The 22,293-nt window shown below is 52.7% G+C and overlaps 2 protein-coding genes across 2 annotated transcripts in view; both read left to right on the top strand.

Moving 5' to 3' along the window:
- LOC147091126 (dynein axonemal heavy chain 2-like) overlaps positions 1–10,627 on the top strand; it is a 58,604-nt gene extending 47,977 nt beyond the window's left edge. The window contains exons 13-16 of the mRNA XM_085977167.1: positions 2,712–2,864; positions 5,409–5,500; positions 7,067–7,265; positions 10,433–10,627. Of these exons, the coding sequence (XP_085833293.1) occupies positions 2,712–2,864; positions 5,409–5,500; positions 7,067–7,265; positions 10,433–10,627 (639 nt within the window). The remainder of the gene's footprint in view (positions 1–2,711; positions 2,865–5,408; positions 5,501–7,066; positions 7,266–10,432) is intronic.
- The window catches only part of LOC147091125 (dynein axonemal heavy chain 2-like), a 138,808-nt gene continuing 127,026 nt past the window's right edge, over positions 10,512–22,293 (top strand). Inside the window, exons 1-3 of the mRNA XM_085977590.1 lie at positions 10,512–10,638; positions 12,789–12,893; positions 15,990–16,178. Of these exons, the coding sequence (XP_085833716.1) occupies positions 12,792–12,893; positions 15,990–16,178 (291 nt within the window). The 5' untranslated portion in view covers positions 10,512–10,638; positions 12,789–12,791. The remainder of the gene's footprint in view (positions 10,639–12,788; positions 12,894–15,989; positions 16,179–22,293) is intronic.

The following is a 22,293-nucleotide window of genomic DNA, read 5'->3' as shown; positions in this document are numbered from 1 at the left end:
CGAGGGTCTCGGGGGGTTTATATATAGAATAACAGATACCCGGGAGTGAGCTACAGGCTGGAATCTAATCGAGGGGTTCGGGGTGTTATATTTAGAATAACAGATACCCGGGAGTGAGTTACAGGCTGGAATCTAATCGAGGGGTTCGGGGGGTTTATATATAGAATAACAGATACCCGGGAGTGAGTTACAGGCTGGAATCTAATCGGGGGGTTCGGGGGGGTTTATATATAGAATAACAGATACCCGGGAGTGAGTTACAGGCTGGAATCTAATCGGGGGGTTCGGGGGGGGTTTATATACAGAGTAACAGATACCCGGGAGTGAGTTACAGGCTGGAATCTAATCGGGGGGTTCAGGGGGGTTTATATATAGAATATCAGATACCCAGGAGTGAGTTACAGGCTGGAATCTAATCGGGGGGTTCGGGGGGTTTATATATAGAATAACAGATACCCGGGAGTGAGTTACAGGCTGGAATCTAATCGGGGGGTTCGGGGGGTTTATATATAGAATAACAGATACCCGGGAGTTAGTTACAGGCGGGAATCTAATCGAGGGGTTCGGGGGATTTATATATAGAATAACAGATACGCGGGAGTGAGTTACAGGCTGGAATCTAATCGGGGGGTTCGGGGGGTTTATATATAGAATAACAGATACCCGGGAGTGAGTTACAGGCTGGAATCTAATCGGGGGGTTCAGGTGGGTTTATATATAGAATAACAGATACCCGGGAGTGAGTTACAGGCTGGAATCTAATCGGGGGGTTCGGGGGGGGTTTATATATAGAATAACAGATACCCGGGAGTGAGTTACAGGCTGGAATCTAATTGGGGGGTTCGGGGGGGTTTATATGTAGAATAACAGATACCCGAGAGTGAGTTACAGGCTGGAATCTGATCGAGGGGTTCGGGGGGTTTATATATAGAATAACAGATACCCGGGAGTGAGTTACAGGCTGGAATCTAATCGAGGGATTCGAGGGGGTTATATATAGAATAACAGATACCCGGGAGTGAGTTACAGGCTGGAATCTAATCGAGGGGTTCGGAGGTTTATATATAGAATAACAGATACCCGGGAGCGGGTTACAGACTGGAATCTAATCGAGGGGTTCCGGGGGGGTTTATATATAGAATAACAGATACCCGGGAGTGAGTTACAGGCTGGAATCTAATCGAGGGGTTCCGAGGGGTTTATATACAGAAGAACAGATACCCAGGAGTGAGTTTCAGGCTGGAATCTAATCGAGGGTCTCGGGGGGGGGGTTTATATATAGAATAACAGATACCTGGGAGTGAGTTACAGGCTGGAATCTAATCGGGGGGTTCGGGGGGGTTTATATACAGACTAACAGATACCCGGGAGTGAGTTACAGGCTGGAATCTAATCGGGGGGTTCGGGGGGGTTTATATATAGAATACCAGATACCCAGGAGTGAGTTACAGGCTGGAATCTAATCGGGGGGTTCGGGGAGTTTATATATAGAATAACAGATACCCGGGAGTGAGTTACATGCTGGAATCTAATCGAGGGGTTCGGGGGGTTTATTTATAGAATAACAGATACCCGGGAGTGAGTTACAGGCTGGAATCTAATCGAAGGGTTCGGGGGTTTATATATAGAATAACAGATACCCGGGAGTGAGTTACAGGCTGGAATCTAATCGAGGGGTTCGGGGGTTTATATATAGAAAATAACAGATACCCGGGAGTGAGTTACAGGCTGGAATCTAATCGAGGGGTTCGGGGAGTTTATATATAGAATAACAGATACCCGGGAGTGAGTTACAGGCTGGAATCTAATCAAGGGGTTCGGGGGTTTATATATAGAAAATAACAGATACCCGGGAGTGAGTTACAGGCTGGAATCTAATCGAGGGGTTCGGGGGGTTTGAATATAGAATAACAGATACCCGGGAGTGAGTTACAGGCTGGAATCTAATCGAGGGGTTCGGGGGGTTTATATATAGAATAACAGATACCCGGGAGTGTGTTACAGGCTGGAATCTAATCGAGGGGTTCGGGGGGTTTATATACAGAATAACAGATACCCGGGAGTGAGTTACAGGCTGGAATCTAATCGAGGGGTTCGGGGGGTTTATATACAGAATAACAGATACCCGGGAGTGAGTTACAGGCTGGAATCTAATCGGGGGGTTCGGGGGGTTTATATATAGAATAACAGATACCCGGGAGTGAGTTACAGGCTGGAATCTAATCGAGAGGTTCGGGGGGTTTATATATAGAGTAACAGATACCCGGGAGTGAGTTACAGGCTGGAGTCTAATCGAGGGGTTCGGGGGGTTTCTATATAGAATAACGGATACCCGGGAGTGAGTTACAGGCTGGAATCTAATCGAGAGGTTCGGGGGTTTATATATAGAATAACAGATACCCGGGAGTGAGTTACAGGCTGGAATCTAATCGGGGGGTTCGGGTGGGTTTATATACAGAATAACAGATACCCGGGAGTGAGTTACAGGCTGGAATCTAATCGAGAGGTTCGGTGGGGTGATGGGTGAACCGGACTCTTTGCGAGTCAGGACACGGGGCAGCAGAATTTTGGAGGAGCTCAGGTTTACGGAGGGTGGGAGATGGGAGGCCGGCCGGGTGAGTGTTGGAATAGTCGGGTCCCGAGGTAAGAAAAGCATGGATGAGGGTGTCCCAGCGGAGCCACGCGCTCAGTTTCAGCGGCGTCTCTTTCAGGTGAACCCGGCCGACCCCGATAACTACATGCACATGATTTCGATGGTCTTCATATTCAGTTTGATCTGGTCCGTGTGCGCAGCCGTGGATGAAGACGGGAGGAAAAAGATGGACAACTTCCTGCGGGAGATGGACGGCAGCTTCCCCAGCAAGGTGAGACTTTTCCCGGGGTGTGGAATGCTAAACGCCAAGGGTAACGTTCTCTTCAAATTACTCCTCTACGGGCAGGTATACGGAGGGTGGAATGTGGGAGCCCGGCCTAGGAGAGCGTTGGAATAGTCGAGTCTGGAGGTAACAAAGGCCCGGATGAGGGTTTCCTGAGGCTGAGGCAAGGGGTGGAGTCGGAGTCAGAAGGGAATTGGATTTACACTTGAAAAGGAGAAATTTGGGGAAAGGGCAGGGGGTGAGTGGGACTAATGGGAGAGCTCTTTCAAAATGCCGGCACAGGCACGATGGGCCGAATAGCCTCCTTCTGTGCTGTAAGGTTCTATGGGCAGGATTTTCATTGGGCTGTGGAGCCAGGATCGGAGGCGTGTGAGGGGTTAAAATCTCGAAATCGGGGGGCACGAACCCATCCCGCCCCCAACCCGCCTCCACGCCAGTTTCAAAGGAGGCGGGTACCCGCCCCGCGCTGGGAGCCACCTCCCCGAGGCGGGAAGGGGATTAGTGCCAATTAACTGCCTGTTAACAGGTAAACAGGCAGTTTTTAGCCCAATCCCTATTTTTATTCCTGAAGTGTGGGATTCCCGACGGCTCCAAACCACGCCAAGTTAGCGAGGCGGGCCGTCGGGCTGAAGGGCTTGGAGGGGTCGAGATGTCCGGTGTTCAGGTGAGTGATGGGTGCATGAGTGCAGAGGTAAGTGTGTTTGGTGTGTGTAAAGTGTTTAAAGAAGTTTTACTTACCTTTACTTACCTTTACAGCCTTCCTTCCTTCAGGTCTCGGGAGTCCCTCATCTCACCGGCACAGAAAGCAGAATGGCCACCAGCTGTCAAAATCTGCAGCATTCAGCTTTCTGTTCCGAGGAGATCTCTAAATCATCCTGAGAGGAAGGAATTAACCTGGAGTACAGATTGTCAGTGTTTGACAGCTTCAAACAGCAGTGAAACGCTGATATTTCATCTGTCAAAAGCTCTTGACAGATGAAATGTCAATCTGTGACGTCACCTGTTGCCGGGTGGCCCTTAATTGGCCTGCTGAGCCCACAGGGCGGGGTCAACAAGTCAATCAAGTGAAAATCGTGTGGGTTGGCCGCAACTCGATGGAGGCGGGACTACAACCCCGAAAGTTGTAGTCCCGCCTCCTACCCAACTCCTCAGTCAAAATCCATGATTCTGTAAAAGATTCACTTTTCAGGAAATGCTTAACTCCAGTGGCAGCGGTCCAGCTCTACTAGTCCAGGTGACTATAAGTCCGCACAGATCAGGGATCCACCTTCTTTGGTCCTTGCGGCCTAGTTCCATCGCCGAACCTTCAGCTGCTGGGGACAGCTCTGGCGAAGGGCTTCACCTGTGCTGTTTCGGAAGCTGGCCACGGGTAAAGTGCAGGACCGTGACTGCGACAGACTCACCTGCCCGTGGCGTGGCGCAGCGCACGTGGCAATCGAATAATCGTAGGGCTGATTATTCACAAAGTAACTGCTCCCCCAACGCCGCGAAACAAAGACGTTTATTAAAAAAAAAGACCAGCTTTAATTTTACAATAACAACAGTAAACGCTGGAAATACTCAGCAGGCCAGGCAGCATCCGTGGAGAGAAAAACAGAGTTAACGTTTCAGGTCGAAACCCTTTGTCAGAACTGGAAAAAGCTGGAGATGTAACAGATATTAAGCAGGTGCAGAGACAGCGGGGCGGGAGCCGGGGGGTTTCGGAGGGGCGGAAGGAATTGAAAGAATTATACTGTGCTCATGTGCGAGGCAGGAAAGATAAAATGTTGCAAATGGGAATGGCAAAATCATACAGCATGAAAAATGGGGGCAGGGATTGACATAAGAAAACTACTAGGCACTTGGTCTAAGCGTTAAACAAAGCTTTAATCAACTGTTTTACAACATGGAGGTCTAGTTGTGTCCTTCACTAGTTCCTGTTAAGAATGCCCTGCCCGAGTATTTATACTCTCCCTGGACAGCGCCACCCGCAGGCCGCTCAGTATTATTTCATAAATCTTTCTTTCATGAATGACTGATTCATGTCAGGGATTATCATCTGAAATTGTTGAACTCGATGTGGAGTCCGGAAGGCTGTAAAGTGCCTAATCGAAAGATGAGGTGCTGTTCCTCGAGCTTACGCTGAGCTTCATTGGAACAATGTAATAGGCCGAGGACAGAGAGATCAGAATGGGAGTGAAGCGGAGAATTAAAGTGACAGGCGACCGGAAGCTCAGGGTCACCCTTACGGACTGAACGGAGGTGTTCCCGGTGGATACTTTTGTTTTAGGCCCGGGATTCAGAGACGCGAGTTGAACAATTCAGGTTCAACCAGCTGCACACTGGGGAATGGGTGGAACAGACTGCTCAGGGAGACACTGGCCCACTCGGCTGGCAGATGGAGCAACTTGAGTGAGCGTTTCTAGTGTGGGAGCTTTCAAACTCCAGGCTCGGATGGCGATCGGGATTGATCCGCGTGCTCCGATGTCCCTGTCAGTCAGGTAAGTTGCTGCACTTTGAATTTTCCCACTCACGCCCTGTTCTTTTGCACAGGAAACTGTCTATGAGTATTACGTTGATCCGAAAACCAAGGTCTGGACCTCCTTCAAGGAAAAGTTGATGAAATCTTGGCGCTATCCCTCCAAGTAAGGCAATCGTTTCAGGCTGTTGGGGGATAGCGCGCGGCTTTGCAGCCACTGGCTCGGGAGAGACAAGGGGCCCGCATTTATATAGCGCCTCATCACATCGATAAACGCTTCACACACAGTCAATTACTTTGAAGTTATCACACTGTTGCTGTGTAAACCATTCCAGCAGACGTTTGGTGCACAGCAAGATCCCACAAACAGCAGCGAGGTGTCGGTTATTGGGCCAAATTGAGAAACGTGCACTTTAAGTTCCCACAAACAGCGTTGTAACAATGGCCGGATCATCTGTGTTTTTCAGTGATGTTGGTTGGTGATAAATATTGGGCCCAGGACACCGGGGAGAACTCACTTGCTCTTCTTCGAAATAGTGGCCGTGGCATCTTTTACATCCACCCGAGAGGGCAGACGTCTCATTCAGATTAACGTCTCATCTGAAAGGCGGCACCTCCGACAGTGCGGCGCTCCCTCAGTACTGCCCCTCCGACAGTGCGGCGCTCCCTCAGTACTGCCCCTCCGACAGTGCGGCGCTCCCTCAGTACTGCCCCTCCGACAGTGCGGCGCTCCCTCAGTACTGCCCCTCCGACAGTGCGGCGCTCTCTCAGTACTGCCCCTCCGACAGTGCGGCGCTCCCTCAGCACTGCCCCTCCGACAGTGCGGCGCTCCCTCAGCACTGCCCCTCCGACAGTGCGGCGCTCCCTCAGCACTGCCCCTCCGACAGTGCGGCGCTCCCTCAGTACTGCCCCGCCGACAGTGCGGCGCTCCCTCGGTACTGCCCCTCCGACAGTGCGGCACTCCCTCAGTGCTGCCCCTCCGACGGTGCAGCGCTCCCTCAGCACTGACCCGCCGACAGTGCGGCGCTCCCTCAGTACTGCCCCTCCCACAGTGCGGCGCTCCCTCAGTACTGCCCCTCCGACAGTGGGCCGCTCCCTCAGTACTGCCCCTCCGACAGTGCAGCGCTCCCCCAGTACTGCCCCTCCGACAGTGCAGCGCTCCCCCAGTACTGCCCCTCCGACAGTGCGGCGCTCCCCCAGTACTGCCTCTCCGACAGTGCGGTGCTCCCTCAGTACTGCCCCTCCGACAGTGCGGCGCTCCCTCAGTACTGCCCCTCCGACAGTGCGGCACTCCCTCAGTACTGCCCCTCCGACAGTGCGGCGCTCCCTCAGTACTGCCCCTCCGACAGTGCGGCGCTACCTCAGTACTGCCCCTCCGACAGTGCGGCACTCTCTCAGTACTGCCCCTCCGACAGTGCAGCACTCCCTCACCACTGCCCCTCCAACAGTGCAGCGCTCCCTCAGTACTGCCCCTCCGACAGTGCGGCGCTCCCTCAGTACTGCCTCCCCGACAGTGCGGCGCTCCCTCAGTACTGCCCCTCTGACAGTGCGGCGCTCCCTCAGTGCTGCACTGGGAGTGTCAGCCTGGATTTTGTGCTCAAGTCTCTGCACCATTCTGCATCCCTACTTGTATCGTGAAATTGTGCAGTGATATTGTGCTCAATAAATTTGAATTGAAAGCGCTCATTAACGAGCTGTCTTGCACAATAACGCATTTGCTTCTGTCCCACAGCATGCCTTTCTACAAAATCATCGTACCCACAGTGGATACTGTGCGCTACAACTTCCTGGTTACCAGCTTGGTATCCAACCAGTTCCCCGTGCTGCTTGTGGGGCCAGTTGGGACGGGGAAGACTTCCGTTGCTCAGAACGCACTTCAGACCCTTGACCCGTTTAAGTGGTCAGTGCTGACAGTGAACATGTCTGCCCAGGTAGGACTAACCCTAACCCTATTCCTGATAGTAAAGGAGCACTCTTTATCAGTGGCTACAGACTGCTGGTGGGCTGAAGTATTTTTTCCACAACCCGATTACTGCACACGTGTTATTTCAGTTCTTACCTGTTGTTGGGTCAGTAGCTAACAGCACCGTGTTGGTATGGCACTGAGTTACATTGATCACAGAAAGATCCCAAATAAAAACAGAAAATGCTGGAGACACTCAGCAGGTCGGGCAGCATCCGTGGAGAGAGAAACAGAGTTAACGTTTCAGGTCGATGACCCTTCATCAGAACTGGAAAAAAGCAGGAAATGGAACAGATTTTTAAGCGAGTGTAGGGGCTGGGAAAGGGGGGGAGGGGAGGAAAGAACAAAAGGGAAGGTCTGTGATCGGATAGAAGACAGGAGAGGTTAAAAGACATTAAGAGATATTCAAGGCAAAAGATCCCAATTGGGCCAGGTCCCGATGTGGTGGGACTGACTGGATTGACCTGTGAAAGAGCCGGTGCAGACCCGACGGGCCGAAAGGCCTCCTTCTATGCTGTGCCATTCTATGATTCTAGTCATGTTGGCCCAGTGTCATTTTACACAACATTGTCTCCAAACTTTTCCATTTCAGAATATTTCACCTCCGCCACCTGGGGTCCAATCCGGCCCATTGGGGCGGGGCGGCGGGGGGTGGGGGGGTAAATTCGCCCCTTTTTCCTTGGCAGTAATTTTCCAGTTTGAGACACATTGTTCAGGAGATGACATGGTGGGGGGAGATCGAGAGCTGGGGGAGAACGGTCGTGGGGAGAGCAGGGGCTGGGGGAGAACGAGGGCTGGGGGAGAGCGGTCGTGGGGAGTGCGGGGGCTGGGGGAGAACGAGTGCTGGGGAGAGAGCGGTTGTGGGGAGAGCGGGGCGTGGGTGAGAACGGGGGTGGGGGAGAGCGGGGGCGGGGGAGAGCGGGGGCTGGGGGAGAACGAGGGCTGGGGGAGAGCGGTCGTGGGGAGTGCGGGGGCTGGGGGAGAACGAGTGCTGGGGGAGAGCGGTTGTGGGGAGTGCGGGGGCTGGGGGAGAACGAGTGCTGGGGGAGAGCGGTTGTGGGGGAGTGCGGGGGCTGGGGAGAATGAGTGCTGGGGGAGAGAGCGGTTGTGGGGAAGGAGCGGGGCGTGGGGGAGAGCGGGGGTGGGGGAGAGAGCGGGGGTGGGGGGAGTGCGGGGGGCTGGGGGAGAGAACGAGTGCTGGGGGAGAGCGGGTTGTGGGGAGAGCGGGGCGTGGGGGAGGAGCGGGGCGTGGGGGAGAGCGGGGCGTGGGGGAGAGCGGGGGTGGGGGAGAACGAGTGCTGGGGGAGAGCGGTTGTGGGGAGAGCGGGGGCTGGGGGGAGAACGAGTGCTGGGCGAGAGCGGTCGTGGGGAGTGCGGGGGCTGGGGAGAACGAAGTGCTGGGGGAGAGCGTTGTGGGGAAGCGGGGGCTGGGGGAGAACGAGTGCTGGGGGAGAGCGGTTGTGGGGAGAGCGGGGGTGGAGGAGAGCGGGGGCTGGGGGACAACGAGGGCTGGGGGAGAGCTGTTGTGGGGGAGTGCTGGGGCTGGGGGAGAACGCGTGCTGGGGGAGAGCGGGGGTGGGGGGAGCGGGGACTGGGGGGACAACGAGGGCTGGGGGAGAGCTGTTGTGGGGAGTGCTGGGGCTGGGGGTGAGAACGAGTGCTGGGGGAGAGCGGGGGTGGGGGGAGCGGGGACTGGGGGACAACGAGGGCTGGGGGAGAGCTGTTGTGGGAGTGCGGGGGCTGGGGGGAGAACGAGTGCTGGGGGAGAGCGGTTGTGGGGAGAGCGGGGCGTGGGGGAGAACGAGTGCTGGGGGAGAGCGGTTGTGGGAGAGCGGGGGCTGGGGGGAGAACGAGTGCTGGGGGAGAGCTGTTGTGGGGGAGTGCTGGGGCTGGGGGAGAACGAGTGCTGGGGGAGAGCGGGGGTGGGGGGGGAGCGGGGACTGGGGGACAACGAGGGCTGGGTGAGAGCTGTTGTGGGGAGTGCGGGGGCTGGGGGAGAACGAGTGCTGGGGGAGAGCGGTTGTGGGGAGAGCGGGGCGTGGGGAGAGAACGATAGTTGCTGGGGGAGAGAGCGGGCGTGGGGAGAACGAGTGCTGGGGGGAGAGCGGTTGTGGGGAGTGCGGGGCGTGGGGGTGAGCGGTTGTGGGGAGTGCGGGGGTGGAGGAGAGCGGGGGCTGGGGGACAACGAGGGCTGGGGGAGAGCTGTTGTGGGGAGTGCGGGAGGCTGGGGAGGAGAACGAGTGCTGGGGGTGAGAGCGGGGGTGGGGGGGAGCGGGGGACTGGGGCACAACGAGGGCTGGGGGAGAGCTGTTGTGGGGAGTGCGGGGCTGGGGGAGAACGAGTGCTGGGGGGAGAGCGGTTGTGGGGGAGTGCTGGGGGTGGAGGAGAGCGGGGGCTGGGGGACAACGAGGGCTGGGGGGAGGAGCTGTTGTGGGGGAGTGCGGCGGCTGGGGGAGAACGCGTGCTGGGGAGAGCGGGGGTGGGGGTGAGAGCGGATGCGTCGTGGGGAGAGCGGGGGAGCGGGGGCTGGGGGTGAACGAGGTGGCTGGGGGATGAGCGGACGTGAGGGTCGTGGGGAGTGCGGTGGGCTGGGGGAGAGCGAGTGTTGGGGAGAGCGGTTGTGGGGAGAGCAAGGGGTGGAGGTGGGGGGAGAGCGGGGGTGGGGGAGAGAGCGGGGCGTGGGGGAGAGAGGGGGTGGGGGGAGGAGCGGTCGTGGGGGAGAGCGTGGGGGGAGAGTGGTGGTGGGGGGAGCGGGGGGGTTAGGGGAGCGAGGGGTGTTGGGGAGGAGGTGTGGGGGGTGGGGGGAGAGCAGGGGCTGGGGGCGAGAGCGGGGGGCTGGGGGAGCAGGGGGTTGGGGATGAGAGGGGGGTGAGAGGAGAGCGGATGTGTGGTAGGAAGTGTCCGGCCATCATGGAGTGTGGGGGCAGGCTCGAGGGAGCAGCTGGCCTCTCCCTGCCCAGTCACGTCTGCATGTAGCTGGAGTGCTCGATACTGATGGCAGGTGATTGAAGTGGGGAAAGTTTTCCCTTCCCTTGACAAACTCAAAGTTGATGAACAAAATCTTAGTTTAGAAGACTGACTGGTTTCTGACCCCCTCCCTTCCTTACCCACAGACCACGTCTAAAAAATGTCCAGGATATTATCGAGAGTCGCGTGGAAAAGAGAACAAAAGGAGTTTTTGTTCCAATTGCCAGCAAAAAGCTCGCCACCTTCATGGACGACCTGAACATGCCGGCCAAAGATACGTTTGGCTCCCAGCCCCCGCTGGAACTCATCCGCCTCTGGATAGATTACGGCTTTTGGTATGATCGTCTCTCAAACAGACTGTGAAACACATAAAGGTAAAGGCACTTCGGCTTTTAACAAAGACTTGTATTTCTCCAGCGCCTTTCACCACCTCAGGACTGTCCCAAAGCACTTTACAGCCAATGAAGTACTTTTTGAAGTGTAGTCACTGTTGTAATGTAGCAAACACGGCAGCCAATTTGCGCACAGCAAGCTCCCACAAACATCAATGCTAATGACCAGAGCATCTGTATTTTAGTGATATTGGTTGAGGGATAAATATTGGCCCCAGGGCACTGGGAAGAACCCGCCTGCTCTTCGAAATAGTGGCCCTGGGATCTTTTACGTCCACCTGAGAGGACAGATGGAGCCTTGTTTTAACGTCTCGTCTGAAGGACGGCACCTCCGACAGTGCGGTGCTCCCTCAGTACTGCCCCTCCGACAGTGCGGCGCTCCCTCAGTACTGCCCCTCCGACACTGCGGCGCTCCCTCAGTACTGCCCCTCCGACACTGCGGCGCTCCCTCAGTACTGCCCCTCCGACACTGCGGCGCTCCCTCAGTACTGCCCCTCCGACAGTGCGGCGCTCCCTCAGTACTGCCCCTCCGACAGCGCGATGCTCCCTCAGTACTGCCCCTCCGACAGTGCAGCACTCCCTCAGTACTGCCCCTCCGACAGTGCAGCACTCCCTCAGTACTGGCCCTCCGAGAGTGCAGCATTCCCTCAGTACTGCCCCCTCTAACAGCGCGGCGCTCCCTCAGTACTGACCCTTCGACAGTGCAGCTCTCCCTCAGTACTGACCCTTCGACAGTGCAGCTCTCCCTCAGTACTGACCCTCCGACGGTGCAGCGCTCCCTCAGTACTGACCCTTCGACAGTGCAGCTCTCCCTCAGTACTGACCCTCCGACAGTGCAGCGCTCCCTCAGTACTGACCCTTCGACAGTGCGGCACTCCCTCAGTACTGCCCCTCCGAGAGTGCAGCATTCCCTCAGTACTGCCCCCTCCGACAGTGCAGCGCTCCCTCAGTACTGACCCTTCGACAGTGCGGCTCTCCCTCAGTACTGACCCTCTGACAGTGCAGCGCTCCCTCAGTACTGCACTGGGAGTGTCGGCCTAGATTTTGTGCTCAAGTCTCTGGCGTGATTGCAGCACGATATCTTGTCAGCTTGGCCCAGCAGCACTCCCTTCCCTGGGCTTGAAGGCTGTGGGTTCGAGCCCTCACCTGGCTAGCAGTCCACCCCAGTCCAGTTCTGAGGAGGGCACTGCATTGTTGGAGGCGCTGCCCTTTAAACAAGACATTCAATCAATGTCCCATCCGCCTGTGCCTGTCGAAGATCCTGTGGCATTGTTTGACCAATATACCTAAACCCAGTTAACTGTTGATTCACCTTATTGCCTGTTGATGGGATGTTTCTAACACCAAATAGGCTGCTGCATTTGCTGATTTAACAGTCACTGCACTTCAAAAGCAGGGTGTCTATTGACAACACCATGTCGGGCGCTGTGTGACACCGTGTCGGGCACTGCATGGCACCGTGTCGGGCACTGCATGGCACCATATCAGGCAATGCATTGGAGGCACAGCGGAACTTACAGCAAACAGAGTCTATTTAAACAGCGCACTACAGCAAACAGTCTACAGAGTCTATTTAAACAAGACACTACAGCAAACAGTCTACAGAGTCTATTTAAACAACACACTACAGCAAACAGTCTACAGAGTCTATTTAAACAGGACACTACAACAAACAGTCTACAGAGTCTATTTAAACAACACTACAACAAACAGCCTACAGAGTCTATTTAAACAACACACTACAGCAAATAGTCTAGAGTCTATTTAAAAAGAGTCTTTATGAACTACAGCAAACAGAACTCATGACCGAAACTGCAGCAACGTCTCCCGATAAAAGCAGGATAATTTTTCCAACAGAATGCAGTGAGCGGAGGATAGTTACACAATACAAACGATGCGCGTAAAATCAATCCCAGTCACCTGCTGTGGTGCGGTCCCCAAGCCTGATTGACAAGGGGAATTACCCAATCATCTCCATTCTGGCTGGGGATAGCGGGATCACTCTGTGCAGCTAATTGCCCAAAGCGCCCCCAAAACATTTCAACATGATAAAACGCTATAGAAATGGCAGGTATTGTCAATCGTTGTATAACAAATGGCATTTTTACACGGTGCTAACGTTTATCCCACAGGACATGTTTCTAATGGGTGCGATGGGCCCTCCCGGAGGAGGCCGAACCATCATCTCGCCCCGCCTTCAAAGCCGGTTTAATCTGATCAACATGACCTTTCCTGCGGTAGGTAATTGTTCGTCGGGGAGGGGGTAATGTCATTGCAATCTCATTATTTTCTCTCTGATTTAACAAGAAGGAAAAAGAATTAAGGTTTAAAATGCAATTAAATTGCAGTCAGTACAAAGACCTTAAACATACGAACAATGACGGACAGGAAAAGACCCTCTGGTCCATCCAGCCTGTCCCATGCAACTGTGATACCTTCTGCATCACAACATATACACGCCACCCGAAACCATGTGATCTCCCGGGAGAGGCGAAAAACCAGAGAAAATTCCCAGGCCAATTAGGGAAGAAAATCCGTGAAATTCCTCTCTGACCTCCCCCCCTTTAGGTGATCGAAACTAGTCCAGGAGCTCACTCCGGCCCTGATTAATGTCACACGGCACCCTCCTTCCTGTACGAGGTGATCTCCGCCCCAGCCAGAAACAGGTCCGGCCCTCGCTTGAAGGAACTCCGCGACTCGGCATCCTGTCCCAGAGGGCCACGATTCTCTGGGAAAAGAACCACCTCCTGACATCTAACCTTACATAACTTGAGATTGTGACCCTCCGTAACCTATTTAGTTGAAGCTAACCGTCTATACAAGCCCAATCTATTCCCTTCATGCACCTTCTAAACCTCGATCAGATCCACCCCCCCCCACCCCCCCACCAAGCAATGTTACCTCGAAGCTGCGCAGCCCGCGACCGGCTTTTCTACCGTTAGATTTTGCGCATGCGCCAAACTGTGAATGGGTTGTGAAACTCCTTAAAGGGGCCGCGCACCCCCAAAAAAAAATCAGGGGCAACATTGCCCATAAGTCTGCGCTTCTCTGAAATGTAGTGTCCCAGCCTTTTGAGCCTATCTAGGCAACTAAGATGCTTCAAACTGGAAATGAATCTAGTGGCCCTTCACTGCACCCTTTCCAAAGCTTGAATATCGCCCACCCTGTGAGGAGATAAAATTGTGCGCAGTATTCTAGCTGAAGCTGAACCAAGGTCTTGCACACAAACAGAATAGTCTGCCTTGTCTTACAGTGCCCTGTAAATACACACGAGCACCTTAGTCGCTCCAGCTATCACTTCATGGCATTGGTCATGAAACTTTACCGATCTATGTGCTAGAACGCCGAGATCGCTCTTTCTCCACTGGCTTTAGTCCTTTTCCCTGAAGGGTGTATATATGTTGAGCGTCCGCCCTGCCCACATGCAGAATACTGCACTTTTCTAAATTAAACATCGTTTGCTGGTCACGAGCTAAACCGCCCCCCCCCGCCGCCAGTGCATCTAGATCTGCCTGTAGTAGTCGAGCATCGTCTGCAGTCCTGACTCTCGCACATCTCTTGGTATCATCTGCAAACTTGGAGATCATTCCCCCTGTCATCTTCATAAAGAAACTACTCATGAAATAACGCTGGACGGCCAGCTGGTGGCGCCGTCCAAGGAGTATAAATACTCGGGCGTGGGCCCAGCTTGTACAGGGACATTTTGTAAGACAAGGAACTAGTGAAGTACAACTAGACCTCCATGTTCTGAAACAAGTTGATTAAAGCCTTGCTTTATACTCAAACCAAGTGCGTAGTGAGTTTTATTACGTCACCCCCAATACCTACATCTAGATCATTAATAAAAACTGCAACAGTCCCAACACCAATCTCTGCGGGCCACCACTGGTGACCGGTCTCCAAGCAGATCCAAATCCATCCTCAACCATTTTCTGCCTATGGGCTTCCAGCCAGTTCTCAGTCCAGCGCAGTAGATTGCCATTAGGCAATGAACACACTACAGCAAACAGTCTACAGTGTCTATTTAAACAAGACACTACAGCAAACAGTCTACAGAGTCTATTTAAAAAGAGTCTCTATGAACTACAGCAAACAGAACTCATGACCGAAACTGCAGCAACGTCTCCCGATAAAAGCAGGATCATTTTTCCAGCAGAATGCAGTGAGTGGAGGACAGTTACACAATACAAACGAGGCTTTGAACTTATAGAGAAGCATCTTATGTGGTGCCTTATCAAAAGCTTTTGGAAGTCTAGGTAGACAAATGGGCCAGAAATTCGGGTCCCCATGGGTGAGTACGCGCTGGGTACTCAAGCGTAGGCCCAACGAAAGTGCCGGTTTCGTGCATGCGCGGGAAACCGGCACTTCCGTTCCCTTAAAGGAAGGGGTTCACAGGTCGAACGCGTGCGCCGGAGAGGCAGCGCGTACGCCTGGAACTTCCGTTTTTTTTGCAGGTTTCTCTAGGAGGGTAAGTCTCCAGGAGCTACGCTTGTAAAAAGCAGTCACAAGGCCTGCTTTTAACAAGGTAAGTGGTGAATTAAGTAAAATTAAAACATTTTTTCCACAGGTTTATTATTTTTAAATACTTTAAAGAAAGGTAAGTTTATTTTTAGCCCCGTTAGAAAATTTAATTAATTTTTTCAAAAATTTAAATTATTGTTTAAAAGAGTTATTTTATGTAATTTATAGTTATTTTAAAAATGTGATTTAAAAAAAAAATATTTGAAGTTTTAGTGATGTTTTGGGGCTGAATTGTATTCATAGATTTGACAGCTCTTCCTGTCAAATCTATGAATACAGATTCTCTGCTCCCATTGGCTCTCCATGGCCCACGTGATCCCAGGGGACGCTATGAACTAACTGCGCCCCTGGGATACACAAGCACTGCGCGCCGGCAGTTGGAGGAGGCCCAGGATCGGAATCCCACGCGGGCCCACAGCTCAACGGCTGGCGCGCTAGGTAAGTGCAGGTCGGGGGCTTGCACCCGCGGGAAGCCTCCGACCCGAATTTCTGGGCCAATATCGTCTACCGGGCTTCCCTCATCCACTATCTTGGTGATTTCTTCAAAAAATCCAATCAAATTAGTAAGACAGGACTTCCTTTGCTTTGAAGCCACGTTGGGTGTCCCTAATATGTCCCTCTCTATCTAAGTAATCATATATTGCATTCTTAATGATTCCCTATTTAACAGTTTGTATTCATACATGTGTGTTTACAGATGTACCTCTATCCTGATTTTCTTGTTGACTTGCACTGTTTCTTCAAGTTCTTGGGTAGATTGTCCTATGAATATTTTGGGTAGATTGACATATGAACATTTTCTCTCGGTGCAGGCATCCCAGATCAAGCGTATTTTCAGTACACTGATAAACCAGAAGTTGCAGGATTTCGAGGAGCAGATGAAACCAATCGGCAATATCATTACAGAAGCCACCATCGAGCTTTACAATGCAATTATTCAGAGATTCCTACCGACACCAACTAAGATTCACTATCTCTTCAACCTCCGGGATATCTCCAAGGTACCCTCGCTCTTGCTCCATCTCTCATTCTCCCTGCCCTATTCTTTGCCTCGCTCATATTCGCTGCCCCGTTCTCTATTTCTCTCTTGTTCTCTTTCCTATTGTCTCTTCTTTTCTGTCTCCCCCTCTTGCATTGTTTCTCTTCTGTTATCTCTCTACTGTTCTTTATCTCTTACCTCTCTCCTGTTCCTCTCTTCTATCATGTCTTCCTCTCTAGCATTGTCCCTCTTCCATTATCTCGCTCCTATTCCCTCGCTCTCATTTCCCCTTTCTCAACTACCCATTTCTCCTGTTCCTTACACCCCAATTCACTTAGCTCTCATATTTTGCCTTCTTTCTCTTGTTCCCCATCTATCCTATTCCCCTTCTCATAGAAGTCACAGAACCTTACAGCACAGAAGGAGGCCATTCGGCCCATCGTGTCTGTGCCGGCTCTTTGAAAGAGCTCTCCAATTAGTCCCACTCCCCCCTGCTCTTTCCCAATTCCCCTTTTGAAAGTTACTATTGAATCTGCTCCCACCGCCCTTTCAGGCAGCGCATTCCAGATCACAACAACTCGCTGCGTAAAAACATTCTCCTCATCTCCCCTCTGGTTCTTTTGCCGATTATCTTCAATCTGTGTCCTCTGGTTACCGACCCTCCTGCCACTGGAAACAGCTTCTCCTTATTTACTCCATCAAAACCCCTCATGATTTTGAACACTAAATCTCCCCTTAATCTTCTCTGCTCCAAGGAGAACAACCCCAGCTTCTCCAGTCTCTCCACGTCACTGAAGTCCCTCATCCCTGGCACCATTCCGGTAAATCTCCTCCGCACCCTCTCCAAGGCCTTGACATCCTTCCTAAAGTGCGGTGCCCAGAATTGAGCACAATACTCCAGCTGAAGCCTAACCAGTGATTTATAAAGGTTTAGCATAACTTCTTTGCTTTTGTACTCTCTGCCTCTATTTGTAAAGTCAAGGAGCCCATATGCTTTTTTAACAGCCATATGAAAGGTTACTATGCAAGATAAGGTCTCATGGGATGGGGGTAATATATCAGCATGGATAGAGGATTGGTTAACTGACAGAAAACAGAGAGTAGGGATAAATGGGTCATTTTCCGGTTGGTTGGATGTAACTAGTGGGGTGCTGCAAAGATCAGTGCTGGGGCCTCAGTTATTCACAATCTATATTAATGACTTCGATGAAAGGACCGAGTGTAATGTAGCCAAGTTTGCTGACGATACAAAGCTAGGTGGGACAGTAAGCTGTGAGGAGAACACAAAGAGCCTGCAAAGGGATAGAAATAAGTTAAGTGAGTGGGCAGTAAGGTGGCAGATGGAGTATAATGTGGGGAAATGTGAGGTTATTCACTGTGGTAGGAAGAATAGAAAAACAGAATATTTTTTAAATGGTGAGAAGCTATTAAATGTTGGTGTTCAGAGAGATTTGGGTGTCCTCGTGCAGGAATCACAGAGAGTTAGCATGCAGGTACAGCAAGCAATAAGGAAGGCAAATGGCATGTTGGCCTTTATTGCAAGGGGGCTGGAGTATAAGAGTGAGGAAGTCTTGCTCCAATTGTACAGGGCCTTGGTGAGACCACACCTGGAGTACTGGGCACAGTTCCGGTCTCCTTATCTGAGGAAGGATATACTTGCCTTAGCAGCGGTGCAACTGAGGCTCACTAGATTGATTCCTGGGGTGAGAGGGCTGTCCTATGAGGAGAGATTGTGTAGAATGGGCCGATACTCTCTGGAGTTTAGAAGAATGAGAGGTGATCTCATTGAAACATACAAGATTCTGAGGGGGATTGACAGGGTAGATGCAGGGAGGACGTTTCCCCCCTGGCTGGAGAGTCTAGAACCAGGGGGCACAGTCTCAGGATAAGGGGTCGGCCATTTAGGACTGAGATGAGGAGGAATTTCTTCACTCAGAGGGTGGTGAACCTTTGGAATTCTCTACCTCAAAGGGCTGTGAATGCTCAGTCATTGAGTATATTCAAGAATGAGATAGGTAGATTCTTGAACTCATGGGGAATCAAGGGATATGGGGATCGGGTGGGAAAGTGGAGTTGTGGTCGATGATCAGCCATGATCTTATTGAATGGCAGAGCAGGCTCGAGGGGCCGTGTGGCCGACTCCTGCTCCTATTTCTTAGGTTCCTATCTGCTTGTGCTGCCACCTTCAAAGATTTCTGTACGTGAACCCCCAGACCTCTCTGTTCCTGCACCCCCCTTTAATATTATACCAATTAGTTTATATTGCCTCTCCACAATCTTCCCTCCAAGATACATCATTTCACACATCTCTGCATTTAAATTCATCTGCCCATTTCACCAGTCTCTCTCTGTCCTCCCGAGTCTCCTTCTCTCCAGTCTCTCTCTGTCCTCCCGAGTCTCCTTCTCTCCAGTCTCTCTCTGTCCTCCCGAGTCTCCTTCTCTCCAGTCTCTCTCTGTCCTCCCGAGTCTCCTTCTCTCCAGTCTCTCTCTGTCCTCCCGAGTCTCCTTCTCACCAGTCTCTCTCTGTCCTCCCGAGTCTCCTTCTCTCCAGTCTCTCTCTGTCCTCCCGAGTCTCCTTCTCACCAGTCTCTCTCTGTCCTCCCGAGTCTCCTTCTCACCAGTCTCTCTGTCCTCCCGAGTCTCCTTCTCACCAGTCTCTCTCTGTCCTCCCGAGTCTCCTTCTCTCCAGTCTCTCTCTGTCCTCCCGAGTCTCCTTCTCTCCAGTCTCTCTCTGTCCTCCCGAGTCTCCTTCTCTCCAGTCTCTCTCTGTCCTCCCGAGTCTCCTTCTCACCAGTCTCTCTCTGTCCTCCCGAGTCTCCTTCTCTCCAGTCTCTCTCTGTCCTCCCGAGTCTCCTTCTCTCCAGTCTCTCTCTGTCCTCCCGAGTCTCCTTCTCTCCAGTCTCTCTCTGTCCCCCCGAGTCTCCTTCTCACCAGTCTCTCTCTGTCCTCCCGAGTCTCCTTCTCTCCAGTCTCTCTCTGTCCTCCCGAGTCTCCTTCTCTCCAGTCTCTCTCTGTCCTCCCGAGTCTCCTTCTCTCCAGTCTCTCTCTGTCCTCCCGAGTCTCCTTCTCTCCAGTCTCTCTCTGTCCTCCCGAGTCTCCTTCTCTCCAGTCTCTCTCTGTCCTCCCGAGTCTCCTTCTCTCCAGTCTCTCTCTGTCCTCCCGAGTCTCCTTCTCTCCAGTCTCTCTCTGTCCTCCCGAGTCTCCTTCTCTCCAGTCTCTCTCTGTCCTCCCGAGTCTCCTTCTCTCCTTCTCACCAGTCTCTCTCTGTCCTCCCGAGTCTCCTTCTCTCCTTCTCACCAGTCTCTCTCTGTCCTCCCGAGTCTCCTTCTCACCAGTCTCTCTCTGTCCTCCCAAGTCTCCTTCTCTCCAGTCTCTCTCTGTCCTCCCGAGTCTCCTTCTCTCCAGTCTCTCTCTGTCCTCCCGAGTCTCCTTCTCTCCAGTCTCTCTCTGTCCCCCCGAGTCTCCTTCTCACCAGTCTCTCTCTGTCCTCCCGAGTCTCCTTCTCTCCAGTCTCTCTCTGTCCTCCCAAGTCTCCTTCTCTCCAGTCTCTCTCTGTCCTCCCGAGTCTCCTTCTCTCCAGTCTCTCTCTGTCCTCCCGAGTCTCCTTCTCTCCAGTCTCTCTCTGTCCTCCCGAGTCTCCTTCTCTCCAGTCTCTCTCTGTCCTCCCGAGTCTCCTTCTCTCCAGTCTCTCTCTGTCCTCCCGAGTCTCCTTCTCTCCAGTCTCTCTCTGTCCTCCCGAGTCTCCTTCTCACCAGTCTCTCTCTGTCCTCCCGAGTCTCCTTCTCTCCAGTCTCTCTCTGTCCTCCCGAGTCTCCTTCTCACCAGTCTCTCTCTGTCCTCCCGAGTCTCCTTCTCTCCAGTCTCTCTCTGTCCTCCCGAGTCTCCTTCTCACCAGTCTCTCTCTGTCCTCCCGAGTCTCCTTCTCACCAGTCTCTCTCTGTCCTCCCGAGTCTCCTTCTCTCCAGTCTCTCTGTCCTCCCGAGTCTCCTTCTCTCCAGTCTCTCTGTCCTCCCGAGTCTCCTTCTCTCCAGTCTCTCTCTGTCCTCCCGAGTCTCCTTCTCTCCAGTCTCTCTCTGTCCTCCCGAGTCTCCTTCTCTCCAGTCTCTCTCTGTCCTCCCGAGTCTCCTTCTCACCAGTCTCTCTCTGTCCTCCCGAGTCTCCTTCTCTCCAGTCTCTCTCTGTCCTCCCGAGTCTCCTTCTCTCCAGTCTCTCTCTGTCCTCCCGAGTCTCCTTCTCTCCAGTCTCTCTCTGTCCTCCCGAGTCTCCTTCTCTCCAGTCTCTCTCTGTCCTCCCGAGTCTCCTTCTCTCCAGTCTCTCTCTGTCCTCCCGAGTCTCCTTCTCTCCAGTCTCTCTCTGTCCTCCCGAGTCTCCTTCTCTCCAGTCTCTCTCTGTCCTCCCGAGTCTCCTTCTCTCCAGTCTCTCTCTTGTTCTCTTACATTCTTTCTCCCTCTTCTCATATTTATATTTCCCACCTTTCCTTCTGCATCCCCCACCCCCACCACCTGCTTGGATTCTCTCTAGTCTGTTTTCCTTTATAGCAGCAATGGATTTCACTTGCCGAGCAGTGACCAGGTTATGATATTTGATGGTCGAGACGTATGCTGTATGTTTTTTTTAAACCATGACAGTGTTTCTCACTCCCACTGCTGGCCTTGCAGGTAAAGCCAACACCCAGTGCTATTACTGAACCACAGCGACCAGAATGTCTTCAGTTCGAATCTCAGCCTGTGCTGTGTCAGAGCTCAGCCAGTGCACCAATAGGGGTATGCTCGTATAGAGGTCAGCGCCCTGGGCTAGGGAGGAGAACAAACAGCCATAATTTACAGTGGTGACCCCTGCTGAAAAGTGCCCATGCGAAGAGTGAGGAAAGGGCCCGTGTAAAGTGTTGTGAGGACAACATCGGACCCAGCTGTTATGCTCGCCGTGAACAAATACCTACTGGCATTTATTTTCTGGGCTCCTGCAAGAAGGATGCTCCCTTGATCGAGACATAAGAACATAAGAAATAGGGGCAGGAGTCGGCCATTCGGCCCTTCGAGCCTGCTCCGCCATTCAATGAGATCATGGCTGATCTTCGACCTCAACTCCATTCACCGGCCCTATTGCCATATCCCTTGATGCCCTTACTAGTCAGAAATCTATCGGCTTCTGTTTTGAATATACCCAATGACTGAGCCTCCACAGCCCTCTGGGGTAGAGAATTCCAAAGATTCACCACCCTCTGTGTGAAGAAATTTCTTCTCATCTCAGTCCTGAATGGCCGACCCTTTATCCTGAGGCTGTGGCCCCTGGTTCTAGACTCCCCAGCCAAGGGAAACATTCTCCCAGCATTCACCCTATCAAGCCCTGTCATAATTTTGTATGCTTCAATGAGATCCCCTCTCATTCTTCTGAATTCAAGAGAATACAGGCCTAGTTTACTCAATCTCTCATACGACAATCCCCCCATCCCAGGAATCAATCTGGTGAACCTTCGTTGCACTCCCTCTATGGCAAGTATATCCTTCCTTAGGTAAGGAGACCAAAATTGTACACAATACTCCAGGTGTGGTCTCACCAGGGCCCTATATACAGGAAACTCTCTTTTTACCGGCACCTAACTAACCGGAAATCTCTCTTAACCGGCAAAATTCAGGAGTAGGTTCAGGTAAGTTTTACTTCATATTAGTGGCCGTGTAACTGGGGTTCCTGGATCTGTGGCCGTGTAACCGGGGTTCCTGGATCTGTGGCCGTGTAACCGGGGCTCCTGCACCTGTTGCCATGCAACAGGGACGCCTGGATCTGTGGCCGTGTAACCGGGGTTCCTGGATCTGTGGCCGTGTAACCGGGGTTCCTGCACCCGTGGCCGGGTAACCGGGGCTCCTGCACCTGTTGCCATGCAACAGGGACGCCTGGATCTGTGGCCATGTAACCGGGGTTCCTGCACCTGTTGCCATGCAACAGGGACGCCTGGATCTCGTACCTTAGTAAGTATACCTCTCTGTAATCTGGACTTTTTGATCAACCGGCACCATGCCGGTCCCGTCGGTGCCGGATAAAAAAGTTTCCTGTAATTGGAATAAGACTTCTTTACTCCTGTACTCAAATCCTCTTGTAATGAAGGCCAGCATACCATTTGCATCCCTAATGGCTTGCTG

Source organism: Somniosus microcephalus, unplaced genomic scaffold, assembly GCF_052327205.1.
Source record: "Somniosus microcephalus isolate GS21.2 unplaced genomic scaffold, FLI_Smic_1.0 unresolved_chr4, whole genome shotgun sequence".
In the NCBI taxonomy this organism is placed as follows: Eukaryota; Metazoa; Chordata; class Chondrichthyes; order Squaliformes; family Somniosidae; genus Somniosus; species Somniosus microcephalus.
The sequence above is the reverse complement of the archived record's forward strand: the minus strand, read 5'-3'. Positions and strand labels throughout refer to the sequence as shown.